At 40.0% G+C, this 16,409-nt stretch overlaps 2 protein-coding genes across 2 annotated transcripts; both read left to right on the forward strand.

The window, feature by feature from the left end:
• Nucleotides 1–576: 576 nt before the first annotated feature.
• LOC121375085 lies at nt 577–8,116 on the forward strand. Its single transcript, XM_041502316.1, has 4 exons — nt 577–954; nt 4,504–4,573; nt 5,573–5,618; nt 6,886–8,116. Exons 1-4 carry the CDS (start codon nt 786–788, stop codon nt 7,159–7,161), a joined length of 561 nt encoding a protein of 186 aa, XP_041358250.1. The 5' UTR covers nt 577–785; the 3' UTR covers nt 7,162–8,116.
• A 5,653-nt stretch (nt 8,117–13,769) lies between these two features.
• On the forward strand, nt 13,770–14,390 carry LOC121374630 (toll-like receptor 1). Its single transcript, XM_041501736.1, has one exon. It carries the CDS (start codon nt 13,770–13,772, stop codon nt 14,382–14,384), a length of 615 nt encoding a protein of 204 aa, XP_041357670.1. The 3' UTR covers nt 14,385–14,390.
• Nucleotides 14,391–16,409: the final 2,019 nt, after the last annotated feature.

Here is a 16,409-nt window from a genome sequence, read left to right on the forward strand (position 1 = left end):
GGTTAACGGTTAGTTGTTAGTGAAAGAAATGTCGGTGTAATAGCCCTACACGATATGAAGCTTTAAGCTCACTTTGGATGAGAGCCAACATTGAGGTGCGAACCCAGTATCCACCAGCCTCAGCTTCGTTCATTGTGTAACCACCACTCCACCGAGGCCGGTTACCAACCTTAATAGCCCTGTTGATGACTTAAATATTAGTATTACTACGCCACCGAGGCATGTCGTTCAGAATTGGATGTTAACGGTTTTTATATTTGCCACCAGTGGCGGATCCAGGAAATATATTTAGGGGGGCTCCAGTGACATGAGGCAGAGGGCCAAGGGAACTTTGGGGGATGTTTGGAGGGGGTCGTAAAAAAAAAAAAATATATATAATAAAATTATAACTATCGTAAGATTTAGGGGGGCCGGGTCCCTCCCCTCAGATCCGCCTCTGGCCACCTCGGGTGACTAGATAAGGCCCACTAAAATATCCTGCCCAAACATATCCTACAGACAAATGTTAATTGTGTTTACTTCATTATCTAAGTCATGTGATCATTTCTCGGTCATTGATGCATAACAAGGACCACTCCAGGTGCAGCAGAATCAGGTCTTGGGCGATTTTGTACAATATCGATCAAAGGGAAGGAACTGTATCTCGACCCCATTCAGCGGAAGGGTGTTGTGCCAAATCGACAACAACAACAACAAAAGCGGTTTCGCGCCCTGCGACTCTAACCGGTCTGAACCACGTGTGTTCTATTTCGCGGTGTCACAACGGCACTGACTCTGAGCAGACAATGGCGAAGGAAGAAGTAAGACAAGAAAAACGCTCCGCACGTTTGCTGCCCGGTTGGGTGGTGGTTTGGTTTTTCGTCACGGCAATAATCTGCATTTACGATGCCTTGTTTATCTTCCTGCGACCTCACACACTACCCGGAGGAAAGTACGGACACTTCTATTACCTGTGTAAGTAAACCGTGACTACAGTTCGACACTATACAGTCTTAAGTATGTACGCTATAACACACCTCAGTGTATGGCTATTAATAAGATGTCGTCATACCTGACACTCAATGTCAGTTTGCGTAGTTTTATATCAGCCGACTGGTAAGACGGTACGGGGGTTGTTGGCGGGAGAGGGAGGCAGTAAGTTGTGGGGAAAGTAAAATGGCTCCAGACCTGCCGTTGCCCTAGGTAAACAAAACATTTAGCTTTCTCGTTTAGTTGGAACATTGGAACATATCTTGTTCTTTAAAGTTTGTTTTAATAAACTAGAAAAGTCCCATTAATGTATATATGTATGTATGTATATATATTTTTATATATAATTTGTGTGTATTAACCCTCCCCGGTTATTTTAGGCTAGCATATCTATCTCCAAACAATAACCACTGTCGGGTGGAAAATAATATGTAATATTGGGGGGTTATATTATTAAACATTAACTCCGAATTGTAATACTGGGGTTATGTTATTAATATACAATGTATTAATCATCGGCTATTGGATGGTAATTTTGATATATAGTCTTAAAAACAGTCTGAGCAACCGCGATCGCTCGACCTCCTGAACGTACCTCTCAAGGTAAGACTACACCAAATAAAATCCCATAGGCGACCATGTTAATGTTTGTGTTTAAAAACACTATATGCAATATATCAACCAAACTATGACCCATAAATAGCAGTACTATAACCCCTACCTCAAAATATTAACTGCAGAAAATGATACCTTCCATGGCTCCTTTTCGGTATAACCAAATGTTTTTACAACTCTAGTTTCGCACAAAATTTTGAGTACTTTTTTTACAGGTACCCCATACATGTTCCAAGCACAAGGCTACTTGACACAGTGGTACTAGATGAAACAAAATTGCATACATTTTTTGCCCAGATGAAACTTTTGTTTTACAACCAACACACATATTTATCACCAATCACAGGACTTGTGGTGTTCACTTCTCTATCAAAAGTTAGGTGCATCTTGAACTTTGACCCAGCCGGAGGTTATCTGGTTTAGTGCTACCTCAACTGAACAGATTACACAGTGCTTGATTCGCGATAAACTGATTTGCTGTGAGAAATTACACATACACACATTCTCGAATAACTGAAAACATTTTTATATGCGACAGAGGCGAGCGAGGTGGTAGAAGATTATGTTGCTAAGATATGAGAGGAGAGGAGAGGAGAGGAGAGGAGAGGAGAGGAGAGGAGAGGAGAGGAGAGAGAGAGAGATATACATATATATATATATATATATATATATATATATATATATATATATATATACTTAACTCCAAAAGAAACGCGAAAATTTTAAAATATTAAAAAACCCACATTTGAATAAACTATGTACAAATCGATTAAGTTGACCAATAGCCATCTTGTCAGCGTATCCAATTCCACATAACGCATGAAAAAAACAGTACAGTGTGACGTCACGCACGTGCTGAAATTGACGACCAAAATCGATCTGGAATGCAAAACGGGTGGATCATGAAAGATGCGAATTGCACGTGAAACACTACCAGGCCTGGGTATAAAAGAAACGCCAGACAGCAATGTTCAACTCATTTTACGAGTAGCGATACAACGATGCCACGACTTAACGCTGATTCCAGACATAGAGCTTCGGGGAATTTGGAGGCCGGAATGGATGCCAGGCAGGTTGCACGTGCTTTCGGTGTCCATGTCTCGACAATCTACCGTCTCATAGACCGATTTCTACAGAACAACAACGTCGTCGACCGTCCACGTAGCGGCCGTCCCAGAGTGACGTCACAGCGCCAGGACCGTTACATCGTCCGAACTCACATGCGTGATCGGTTCGTACCAGCCACCACAACAGCCCGGCAGACAGTGGGAACCCACAACCGCCCCGTTTCCTACACCACGGTACGACGTCGTCTGATCGCCATCCATCTGAACTGTCGTCGACCGTACATTGGACAACGTCTCACACAGCGACACCGCCTTGCACGACACAACTGGGCTGTTCTGCATCGACAGTGGCGGAACCGACAGTGGCAGAACATCGTCTTCTCCGACGAAAGCCGCTACTGCTTAGATAGGGCCGACGGTCGTATGAGGGTGTGGAGGCGTCGAGGTGAGCGCTTCACAGATGCGTGTGTTATGGAGAGGGACCGTTGGGGAGGGCCTTCCGTCATGCTGTGGGGTGCCATATCCTGGGGACGTCGTGTACAACCTGTCATCTTCGACAACAACGGCCGAGGACGCGGCAGGGGCGTCACAGCACAGCGCTACATCGACGAAGTGCTCACGCCTGTGGTGGTGCCTTTTTTCGCGGGTCACCGTCAGATGGTTTACCAGCACGACAACGCCAGGCCACACACGGCACGGGCCACCCAGGCATTCCTGGCACAGCACAACATCATCACAATGGACTGGCCAGCTTTAAGCCCGGATCTGAACCCCATCGAGCACTTGTGGGACGAGGTTCAGCGCATGATGAACCAACGCCCTGCTCCCGTGGTGACACAGCAGCAGCTCCGCCAGGCCGTCGTGGACACCTACAACAACGTGCCCAGGGCCTTCATCAGGAACCTCTTCCTCTCCATGGGTAGGAGGTGTGCGGCGGTCATGGCCAGCAATGGCGGACACACCCGCTATTAGTGGACATGTTTGAGTGGCATGTGACGCCATTGAAGAAGCGCCATGGCCTTGACATTTCAAATGACAATGCGACCTCGATTTTTAACATGTCAATAACATGAAATCTCATCTTTACGAATTGTTTAAGTTTTTCATAGAAACGATTATTTTAAGAACTTTGGGACGTATTTCAATGAGTGCACTCAAAACCTCCAATCTACGTATTCGCGTTTCTTTTGGAGTTAAGTATATATATATAAATCTAACAGTTTCAACAGTGGAATTTTGATGGCTTAGAATGTCCCTCGACCCCGTGTAACTTTCCTATCCCGAATAACAATGAATACGGCATGGTTTAGAGTGTCCCTCGACCTCGTGTAACTTTCCTATCCCGAATAATAATGAATACGTCATGGCTTAGAATGTCCCTCGACCTCATGTAACTTTCCTATCCCGAATAACAATGAATACGGCATGGCTTAGAATGTCCCTCGACCTCGTGTAACTTTCCTATCCCGAATAACAATGAATACGGCATGGCTTAGAATGTCCCTCGACCTCGTGTAACTTTCCTATCCCGAATAACAATGAATACGGCATGGCTTAGAATGTCCCTCGACCTCGTGTAACTTTCCTATCCCGAATAACAATGAATACGGCATGGCTTAGAATGTCCCTCGACCTCGTGTAACTTTCCTATCCCGAATAACAATGAATACGGCATGGCTTAGAATGTCCCTCGACCTCATGTAACTTTCCTATCCGTGATTCCTCTATTATCTGTTTGCATTAATTTCTTTATCATGGACACGGTGACATGGGTTACGTGTCATACATTTTGCGGTTACGTAATTTAATTAATTAATTTATTATTATTTATCATTCATTGTTGTTTCTTCAGATAAATACTACATCGCACTGGATAAGAGATATCAAGACCTGAAAGACGACTATGTGTTTACTGTCAGTTTGTAAGTATACACGTAATTCTAATTAGTGCGGATCCAGAGGGGTCACAAGAGTCCCATGATCACACCCCGCCAGTTTGAAGTGCCCATTATTTGGGTTTTTAACTTCACCTTCCACAATATGCAACACTAAATTGCCATGAAAACGCATCTCTCGGCATCTGTATTTCAACATATTCGGACAGCATGCCCCGACCACCCCACCCCGTTTACAAATCTCGCTCTCTGAAATTGCCTTTTTTAGGTTTTGCCCCCCCCCCCACCCCCCTCTTCGTTACAAAATCCTGGTATCGCACCTAGACAGTTAACTTCAGAAACAGGTTGGCTACATAGTTTGACTAATGAAAAAAAAAAGGAAGGAAATATTTTATTTAACGACGCACTCAACGCATTTTATTTACGGTTATATGGCGTCGGACATATGGTTAAGGACCACACAGATATTGAGAGAGGAAACCCGCTGTCGCCACTTCATAGGCTACTCTTTTCGATTAGCAGCAAGGGATCTTTTATATGCACCATCCCACAGACAGGGTAGTACATACCACGGTCTTTGATATGCCAGTTGTGGTGCACTGGCTGAAACGAGAAATAACCCAATGGGCCTAATGAAAAACGTAACTGAACCAGCAATATGTTTCGAAACGAATGGAAACATGTTGTTCCATGTCTGGACGTCATTTACGATTGTAGTTTTAAGAAGAAAGTAATGAAGAAAGAACCCAATATTATACGTTTCAAACCTGCATCATGTCTAAAAATTGACAAATCTCTGTGAAATCTGCACTTTTAATTTACCTTATTAAGTTACCTTGTAAGATATTTGATATTTTCATAATACTGTGACTGTTTAACGACACGACTAGAAAACATTGGATAATTAACTATTGGCTATTGGATGTCAACTATTTGATAATTCTGACATATATAGTAATCGGAGGAAACACACTATCTTAAAAACAAAATTCTTGTATGTTTTAAATCCTTTTCTTCTTCTTATAGGATGAATGTGTTTGAAGTGCTTGTGAACGTCATCACTATTGCATTAGTAAGTATGTTTTCGCTCATTAGATACTTTCTGAATCAACTCGTTAAATATAAATCGTATGTAGTGATGACTCGTGCAGTATTGTCTGTGTATTCCATTCAAGGCGGTTTTCCATAAGTGTGAACAAAGGTACGGGTGTACACAGTATACTACACTTTCTTTAGGGAACGTGAATATAAAAACGTCACTGCAACCACCGAAATATCTCTCTGTTTCTCATGGGTCACGCCTAGCGGTGGGATGGGGTGCAGTTTCACTCCTAGAACCTTCTTCCCTCGATAGCCCAGTGGTAAAGCGCTAACTTGATGCGCGGTCGGTCTGGCATCGATCCCCGTCAGTGGACCCATCAGGCTATTTCTCGTTCCAGCCAGTGCACCACGACTGGTATATCAAAGGCCGTTGTATGTGCTATCCTGTCTGTGAGATGGTGCGTATAAAAGATTTCTTGCTATTAATGGAAAAATGTTGCGATAAAAAGTGGCCTTTTCAGTTTCAATATACCAGAGGCCCGCCCCCCTAAATTTTGCATTAGTTATAATTTTATTATATATTAATTTTCATTCTTTTACGATCCCCCTCCAAACCTCCCCCAAAGTTCCCTTGGCATTCCACCTCATGTCACCCCCCCCCCCCCCAAAATGGATTTTCTGGATCCACTACTGGATACCGTTATTGTTAGCTCGAGTGTCCTCTAGCCGTGGTGTAAACAGACCACGGCTAGAGGACACTCGAGTTACCTGTTTGTCTGCCTGAAGAAGACCCACTATTTCTGGGCCCTGATTCTGTTTGTGCTGCCACCTCACTTATTTTAGGCTAGGTACCGGACCTGCCAAAGATGGTATATTAATACATGTATGACCGGCCTCGGTGGTGTCGTAGTTAAGCCAACGGACACAAGACTGGTAGGTACTGGGTTCGCAGCCCCGGTACCGGGTCCCACCCATTGCGAGTTTTAAAGGAAGAGTCAACTCAAATATGAGCCTGATGTGTTGGAAAGATGCATATTCGGTCTACCAACACATACCGACATTTAAAAAAAATGAAAAACGCGTAATTTTAGGTGGGTAGGTGTAAGACCACTACACCCTCTTCTCTCACACTAACCACTAACAACTAACCTACTGTCCTAGACAGACAGCCCAGATAGCTGAGGTGTGTGCGCAGGACAGCATGCTTGAACCTTAATTGGATATTAGCACGAAAATATGTTGAAATGAAATAATACATGTACAAAAAATCCCTCGTTTATTTGTAAAATTTCTTGCAGCACTACGGACGCCATCGAGCGGTTGTTCCCTTGGCCTACACAGTGAGTGTGATGACCCTGTGGAAGACGGTGCACTACTTCCTCATGTACTTCGAGTTCTCGGGTACCACCCAGTACAGAGCAGGCAACCCCTTGTGGGACGAGTTTCTTCTCGTTGTTATACCCAACGTCATCTGGATCATTCTACCCGCTGCAACAATGGCGGTTTTGTGGAACCAAATAACACCTATCAGCGAAGATGCAAAGAAGAGTAAAGCAAGCAAGAAAACTCGCTGACGAAAAAACAATCCCCCCAGAAGTACCCCCCCCCCCCCCCCCTCCAATTTTTTTTAATAATAATAATAATAATAAAACAAAGCAAACTCAACAACGTTACTAACATATTCAAATATTCGGTCCGATTTCTTTTTGACGGTTCAATAACGATTCATGGTTTAAATTCGGTTTTGAGAGAGGATCGACTGAACTTTGCATTTTACATAACTATTCTAGTTTTATTTTCCGCTGAAAGTCTGTTTCACAGTTTGAACTGGATTTTGCACGTTAAACCGTTTCTGCTATTACATTAAACCGAGTTTATCTGAGCGTCGAGTTGAAGTTTTGCTTCTATTTTTAAAAATTAAATATGAATGGGGTCATCCATTAATTCGGTGATGAAGTCACATGACATTACCAATAATTTTGTGCATCCAATATATTGAATCATTGGCGAGAAATCGGACCCAAGAACACACACGGAACACAAATGTGACGTGTGCGTGCGTGTGTGTACAGTCGTTTTCAGTATTAATTATTGTTTTGTGGAAAAGGTCGGGAACCACATCCTTCTATGCCAGATTGTTACTCGTGGCACGCTCATTGTTTTAATACAGCCGGGAAAATCATTGATATTTACTAAGTTACACGCAGCAGTACTAATAACTTTTAAAAGAAGAAGAATGTTTCAGCTGGCCTTCGTTTAAAAAGCTACATCATGGCTGCGTAATGGCCACACACATTTACTTTTTTTTTTTTTTTTTACATGTACCGATCAGAGCATAGACTGATGTTTTATTACCAGCTGTTGTGTAGGTCGATTTTGTTCATACACTCGACAAAAGACTTCTGAATGACGTTTTTATTTTTAGTATTTTAAATTGAGTGGGACAAAAATTGTATTGTACTGCATATAGTTGTAGGTGTTTTGTTGTTTTTTTGTATCCCTGTGATAACAATAAAACTGTTATATATATTGTTGATTTTGTAGTAATAATTATGTGTAGGCGCTATAACTAGTAGATTGATGGTGAAAACGAAGCAAAGATCAGTTTGATGCAACCGAATTCCAACGAATGGCCACTTTGTGAAGTGTACAGGGTATATCCTTATTATCCATCTCAAAATATTTCGTTCATTTTCTTCACTTTATAGCTGTGATATTGGCTACATATTAGTTTTTATTGTTCTGTAAACGAATGCACTCAACAATATACATTAACATAATTAATGATTAAGTTTTTAATAAAAAAATTTTTACATATTACTTTTCGAAGTGTAAATTAAAAGCATCATTCAACTTTAGTTAGAACTGGTTATTATTTATTCTACAATGTTCGTTTCATAGCAATTTATCACTTCAGACTGAAATCAAGTGCAAATTACACGTTATTAAATTTAAAGTGACAATCCAGAGTTTGTACCAATTAAAATGATAGATTAATCTACTCGCATGTAATGTATTAAATTAATAAAACCTATAATTTTAAAAAGATTATATAAACCATAATATCGATAAATACGTGTATGATGCCTCATGGCCCGATTACTCTAAATTCAATTTGGAACGTCTCCGAATGAAGTACGGCCATGTCACTATCGTGTGTGAGACCCTCTTGCGATCAGAACAATCTGACACCGTCGTCTTACCCAGCCAATTAGCATCTGTGGACCTGGCGGCGTTAAATGGCCACATGTAGCATATGTCACACATGTTCAATTGGATTGAGGTCTGGAGACCGAGTTGATCACTCCATTCGCACTGTGGTTTCCTTTTGAAGATTGTCACCAACGGCCGTAGCACGACGTGGACGTATATTGTCGTCGATGAGGATGAAACCAGGACCTATAGTACCTACGTAGGGATCCAGTATTCCATCCCTGTACCGGACACCTGCTATTGTTCCTCTGAATGTAGAGATCGGGTTTACCATCCTGCGACCGGCCTCGGTGGCGTCGTGGCAGGCCATCGGTCTACAGGCTGGTAGGTACTGGGTTCGGATCCCAGTCGAGGCATGGGATTTTTAATCGAGATACCGACTCCAAACCCTGAGTGAGTGCTCCGCAAGGCTCAATGGGTAGGTGTAAACCACTTGCACCGACCAGTGATCCATAACTGGTTCAACAAAGGCCATGGTTTGTGCTATCCTGCCTGTGGGAAGCGCAAATAAAAGATCCCTTGCTGCCTGTCGTAAAAAGAGTAGCCTATGTGGCGACAGCGGGTTTCCTCTAAAACCAGTGTCAGAATGACCATATGTTTGACGTCCAATAGCCGATGATAAGATAAAAAATCAATGTGCTCTAGCGGCGTCGTTAAATAAAACAAACTTTACCATCCTGCGATCTCTCCCCAGACCGTTATTAACTCGCCACCATAACGGTCTAGTTCATCGATCCAGGCATCATTGCATCGCTCGGGGCGGAACGTAGCTTATTGGTAAAGCGCTGGCTTGATGCGCGGTCCGTCTAGGATCGACTCCCGTCAGTGGGAACATTGAGCTGATCCAAACACTGATTCAGCACCACGATGCAGTGTCCATCGCATTACACTGCTCGAAAAAAAGAAAGTTTTCAGTTATAGCGAATTCAATCTTTGTTTATATGTAGTGCAGTTTCAAACGCCTGTGATCCGAACTGATACACATGTGAGACTAGATGCGGCTCGAGGAAATATTCCCGCCTGCTACTCTCCATTATGTTGATAATGTATAAAGAGGGAATCCCACCCTAAATCAAAAACTGATCGTAACCCTAAATGTGTGTGTGTGTGGGGGGGGGGGGGGGGGGGGGATGTAACGGTCAGATATTTGATCCAGCGCCATGGTAGAGTGGTGCCTGAGGTGCGATATGCGACGAGTTTCACCTATCTCGGTGGATTCGTTAGTTTTCTGATGTATCTTAAGAGGGTGTATACCACCAAATCAAATCACATCAACGACAATAGTAACATATGTAGCTAAAACTGCAACACGCAGCGTTTCATTCAACATATACACCACGAATATCAATGCTACAATCCCTCACCCTGGAAGAAAATAAAAACAAAAAATAATGGGGGTTCAGCTGCTCGTATCGGACATAACGAGAAGTGTCAATAACTACATATAGTCCGTCCCACAGGGAACGCATTTTTGCATACAATGGAATTTACTACACTATTTATTTCCGAGCCGATTGATTTGTATATTGCACACAAAAATAGTATATTTGTGTTATTTCCAAAACACTTTTGTATTTCTTCTTACGTCAGACAAAACTGAAAGTATTGACAAAAATCGTGTTTATAGAATGATGGGACGGACTATAGTAAAAAAACTGTCATCTATTTTTAGTAGGACTCCCACACATGTTTCAAGCACAATAGTAGCTAGTGCGCTGACACTAGTTCCAATTTCCAATTATATCACAGGAAATTACATAGACAACAGACGCTGTCACATTTATTACAAATGGTAGGACTGGCAGTGTTTACAATATAAAGTTTGGGTGCACTTCCAACTTTGACCCTGTGAGATATTATTTGGTGTACTGATTGATACCTAGAGGTATGTGCTATTCTGCCTATGTGGAAATTCATAGAAAGTTTCCTTTGCTGGTGCTGGGGTGTCGTTTAAACATTCCTTTCCTCTACTTGTTATTAGTCTTTATATAGACATGAACCCTTGCTGCAGTAGGAAAAATGTAGCGGGTTTCCTCTGATGACCACGTGTCAGAATTACCAAATGTTTGACATCCAATAGCCGATGATTAATTAATCAATGTGCTCTAGCTGTGTCGTTAAACAAAACAAACTTTATATTGATGGGATGTAGTAACGTATTTTTAAGCTTTATAAACAAACACTGGGTACTGTACGCATGTTCCCATGTTCGCATCCTGCTGACTCACATCTTTTGCCAACCACCCCCGATTCAAACCATCCCCGCCCCTAACCACCCCCGCACCCCCTCCCACGTACTAAACGAACAGCTCCATTGCTTTGGCTTGTTCTCATCCTGATTTATCTGACCTAGTAAAGAGACAGTAGAAACACAACTGGGTTTTATCAGGTAGCACTATACCAATTAATTTCCGGCTGGGTCGAAGTTCGAGGTGCACCGCTTTTGATAGAGAAGTTAACACCACAAGTCCTGTGATTGGTTATAAATGTGTGTGTTGGTTGTAAATTTTTTTAGTTTCATCTGAGCTAAAAATGTATACAATTTTAATTAATCTAGTACCACTGTGTCAAGTAGCCTTGTGCTTGTGCTTGGAACATGCATGGGGTACATGTAAAAAAAAGTACTAAAATGTTGTGCGAAACTAGGGGTGTTGTAAAAACATCTGGTTATACCGAAAATGAGCCATGAAAGGTACCATTTTCTGCAGTTAATACTTTGAGGTAGGGGTTGTAGTACTGATATTTATGGGTCATAGTTTGGTTGATATATTGCATATAGTGTTTTTAAACACAAACGTTAACATGGTCGCCTATGGGATTTGAATTTGGTATAGTCCAACCATCAGTTGCAATCAGACAGTGTTGAAGTATTTCCTGTACATGGCAGGAAATGACAATGGCTGTCCTTTCTAATACTGCGGAAATATTTAGCTAAAGTCAAGTTCTAGATAATATTCCAGCAATCGAAGAGATTCGTTGAAACTTGACGTTTTAAAAAGATAATCACTACGTATTAACCCAGAACAATTTTTGAGTTATTCTATAAGGATGAAAAAAAATGACCGAGTGTAGATGTTTGTGAAATTAGCTCTACAAGAAAAATAGTCTCAGCATTGGCAGAAGAAATTAATTTTGTGATTTCGTAAAAAGTGACAAACCAAGACTCAGATATTGAAGATGTATATTAAACATCTTTTCCATAATACCGTGCTTGCGCTATTGGATATATACAATTGGATGTATAAAACACTGGACATGAGACTGGAGGTACAAACGACTAGATATATAACTGTAGGTAAATAAATCACAGGATAAATACCACTGGGTGTATAAGACACTGAATATATAAACTGTTTAATATAAATACACTGAATATATAAACTGTTTAATATGAAAACACTGGGTTATATATAAAACTAACACCAACAAACATTTAATATACATGTATTTATAAAAACCTGGGTATATGAAACACCCGGTGTATACAGTATTGAATTTTAGGAATTATCTACATATATATTGCTGCACATAAAGATATATATAATGCTACATTCGCAGTAGGTGTTGACAAATATTTTTGTGCACTGATTCATTTAGAGATTTAAGTGAACAGTTATGGCTACATCACTGGAAGCTATGTTTCTATACATTAGTTTATCGTTTTCTCTATTTGGTCAAGTTACCTGTGTTGGAAACTCTAGTGTGCTGAATAAACCGCTCTGTTGGATCCACGGAACATTAGCTGTGTGTTCTGGTCACGGAAACCTGTCCTACATCCCTGCTGTTCCCAGTAATATTACACGTCTAAGATTTAATTTCAACAATCTACCGCAAGTTTCCACAGACACGTTTACGAATGTAACACATTTGGTGTTGAAGGAATTACATCTCGTGGGGAATCACATAAACATTATTACCCCCACAGCTTTTCAAGTGTTAAAACATCTGGAATATCTGGACATAAGTCACAACAAATACCACCGGACGTTATTGCACGGGCATTCATTGGTTTGGGGAAAACGCCCATTCAGCGTCTGGATATGGTGGCGATGAATATAAGTTTTATCCCACCACATTTCTTTGACGGTTTGAAGTTGTCAAAAATAAACACTGTCCATCTACATCAGAATCAAATGAGCTATTTCAACTGTAAAGATGTTTTGCAACTCAAGTTCTTAAAACATATAGGATGAGTTCTCGCTGATTCGCTGATACTACTCGATGTACAATTCAATGGAATATATCACATAGATTCTTCAACATTTAAATGTTTCCCGAAACTTCAAGTATTATATTTGGGTGGAAATTACATGTCTAGATTACCTAAAATAGTTTTGCTAGTTTATCTGAACTTAGCCTGCTATCCATGGTTGTGAATACAAATCTGAAAGAAATCGACGTAGGTGCTTTTAATAACAGTAATCTTAGAACACTTTTACTAGAGAATTCTGGTGAATCTCTCAGACATTATGACTGGGGTATGTTCAAAGGATGTCATCTTGTTTCTCTTGATATTTCAAAGAACAAATTAAATGGAATTCCGTCAGATAAACTAAAGAGACTCTTTCAACCGTTGGTACACAGTCTAAGAGTGTTGGTTATTTCTGATGCATCATTAACAAAAATACCCAGCTTTGTTTCAACCCTGACTAAATCAAATCGTTTAATATTAAATAATAATATTATATCTGGATGGGCCACGGATTCACTATCGACGTTTACAGATCTTCAACATTTAGACCTCAGTCAAAACAGTATTTCTGTAGTTGTAGAAGGTTCTCTACCTAATAATATTTTAAGTTCGTTGCAGACTGTCGATTTCTCGGGAAATCCATTCGACTGCTCCTGTGCAAACATTTGGTTTATAAAAGTCTTTCAAGCCCACCTGGAAATATTTTACTATTGTAGAAAACCTTGTCGATGTTCCAGCCCTGCCTCTAAGCTAGATATTATTTTCAAGGACGTCCACATGTCCGAAAACTCGTGTTTACTAAACTTCACGTCACAGATGATCGTCGTTGCAAGCTCGAGCATTCTCTTGACTATTTTCATCATTGCCATTATTTCATATAGATACAGATGGCACCTTCGCTATTTCCTATATATGTTTAATAATCGGAGACGAGAAGAGGATCCACAAGTAAATGAGGATCAGTTTTTGTACGATATATTTGTTGTGTATTCATCGGAGGATTCTGACTGGGTACTTGACAGACTTCTTCCAAAGCTGGAAGAGGACCTCGGCTTCAGGGTGTGTGTCCATGAACGAAACTTTGTACCTGGAAAACTGATCGTAGACAACATCATGGCGAGTATCGACAGCAGTAAAAGGATTATAGTTGTCCTGTCGAACAGCTTCTCACAGCGGGACTGGTGTCAGTTTGAACTAAATGTCCAGAGACACGTGTTGGAGAAGGGTCAAGACTTGCTGGTCGTGGTGGTGCTGGAACAACTTAACAACCGTCACTTGACCCCCACGATGTTCACCATGATGCAGACGACAACATATATCACGTGGCCCGATGACGTGGATTCCGAAGAGGGATTCTGGGACAATTTAACTATAGCTGTTCGAGGAGGGTGATCTAAAAACAAAAGTAACAAAAATAACGAAAAAACATTTCTGTTCAGTGGAATTCATTCTGTAAGTCTGAGCAAGTGTCTAGCTTGTTCAGTTACATTAATTATAAACTGAATGAACAGATTTTCTGTGTTTCAGGTTTGTGTGCGTCATTTAACACGTAATCTAAGGGATGACAATGCCTATGTTTATAACTGTTATTGGACACTCGAGTTCCTCTGGACGCAGGATTTCTTTTGGATGGATATTTGTGCTCGTGGTGACCTTTAACGTGCACTGTATGTACTTTCTTGTTCTGGTTAATTTTATCTTGGATAATACTTTTGTATTTTGAATATTATAATTATATACTTCTGAAAAGACAATATTTCAAAACATGACTGAAGTATGTTTGGCAGACTTTCAATACTATTAATATATGGGGATTGGTCTCTGGTGCAAATTATTAAAATACAGTACAGATTTACATATGTTCCTGGTAATTCATAATACATACACATACATGGAGTAGAATATATAGCTTATTCTCACAATACTTTTCATGCGATATAGGACCAAAATAGGGTGAAAATTCGTCACTTGGTTTATTTTCACCATATCTAAATGTCTTAGGGGCGGGATTAAGCTCAGTCGCTGGATCGAACCAACTCGGTGGATTCATTCAGCTGATTGGGATTTTTTCTCGTTCCAACCAGTGCACCACAACTGGTTAAAGGCCGTGGAAAATGCTTTCCTGTCTGTGGGAAAGTGCATATAAAAGATCCCGTGTTACTAATGGGAAAATGCAGCGTGTTTCCTCTCTAAGACTCTATATCAGAGTTACCAAATGTTTGATATCCAATAGTGGAGATGAATTTCATTATTATTATGTACAAAATTTAAAGAAGAAAGACACAAACATCTTAATAAATACTATGTGACCAGACCAAATATAAACAAATTTCTGCCACTCTTTCATTGTAAACGTATCAATGTTTATATATACCAAAAATACTTGTATAAATTTATATATATTATGAAAACACAATTTCATTATTATTATATACAACATTTAAAGAAAAAAGACGCTAACATCTTAATAAATACTATGTGACCAGTCCAAATATAAACGAATTCCTGCAACTCTTTAATTGTAAACGTATCAATGTTTATATAAAAAAAAACCTTGTATAAATTTATATATATTATGAAAAAACAATGATGTGCCTCTTAACACTCATATCATATTCTATTTATTTCTCATGAAAATCCAACTGCTCATCTGCATATTTATATACATCTACTTTCTTTAAATTGTCTTGGCTATTTATTTACTGTTACACGTATTACTATTCATGTTCCTCGTATGTCACCGTGTGGAGACTATAACAGTAAAAAAATTCTGTTCTGTTCTATTGGATCTGTTCTGCTTTGTTGCCTAGTTTCCGAATACCAAACAGTTTTCACAGTCAGTAGGACTCTAAACGTTCATGGTTTTGTTGTGATGTTAATTCAATAATTCTTGTGAACAACTTTCAATATACAACAGTTAGCCATTTATTGTGATGTTAGTTCTTTGTGTGAAAACTTTCTAATACATAAAATTATGCATTTATTGTATTAGTTATTGTGTACAAATTTGGAATACATAAGTTAGCTATTTAATGTTGATGGGCGTAATTTGCGTTAATTCTAATGTTTGACTTAGTTCTGTAAATATTTGCATTACGTTTATTGATGTGTATGTTATGCTAGTATTTCTAATGTGTGAATTTCTTAGAAACATGAATAACTAATTATAAAGTGCTTATAACACGATCATTAAAGGTGATCAATATTCATAGAGTAGAAGAATTAAGAATACAAGAGTTTTAGACCATCAGCTGGGAGGGGTTATCCTCCTCTCTCCCCCCCCCCCCTCCACACACACACACACACACGGGGGATTTGTGACCAATTTTTTTGTAGAAAGCCCATAACATAGAAAGATGAAATGCATGTGTTTGCCGTCTGTAAATGGGTTATTTTGGCAACACGGGGTCGAAATAA

Source organism: Gigantopelta aegis, chromosome 6 (assembly GCF_016097555.1).
Source record: "Gigantopelta aegis isolate Gae_Host chromosome 6, Gae_host_genome, whole genome shotgun sequence".
NCBI lineage: Eukaryota > Metazoa > Mollusca > Gastropoda > Neomphalida > Peltospiridae > Gigantopelta > Gigantopelta aegis.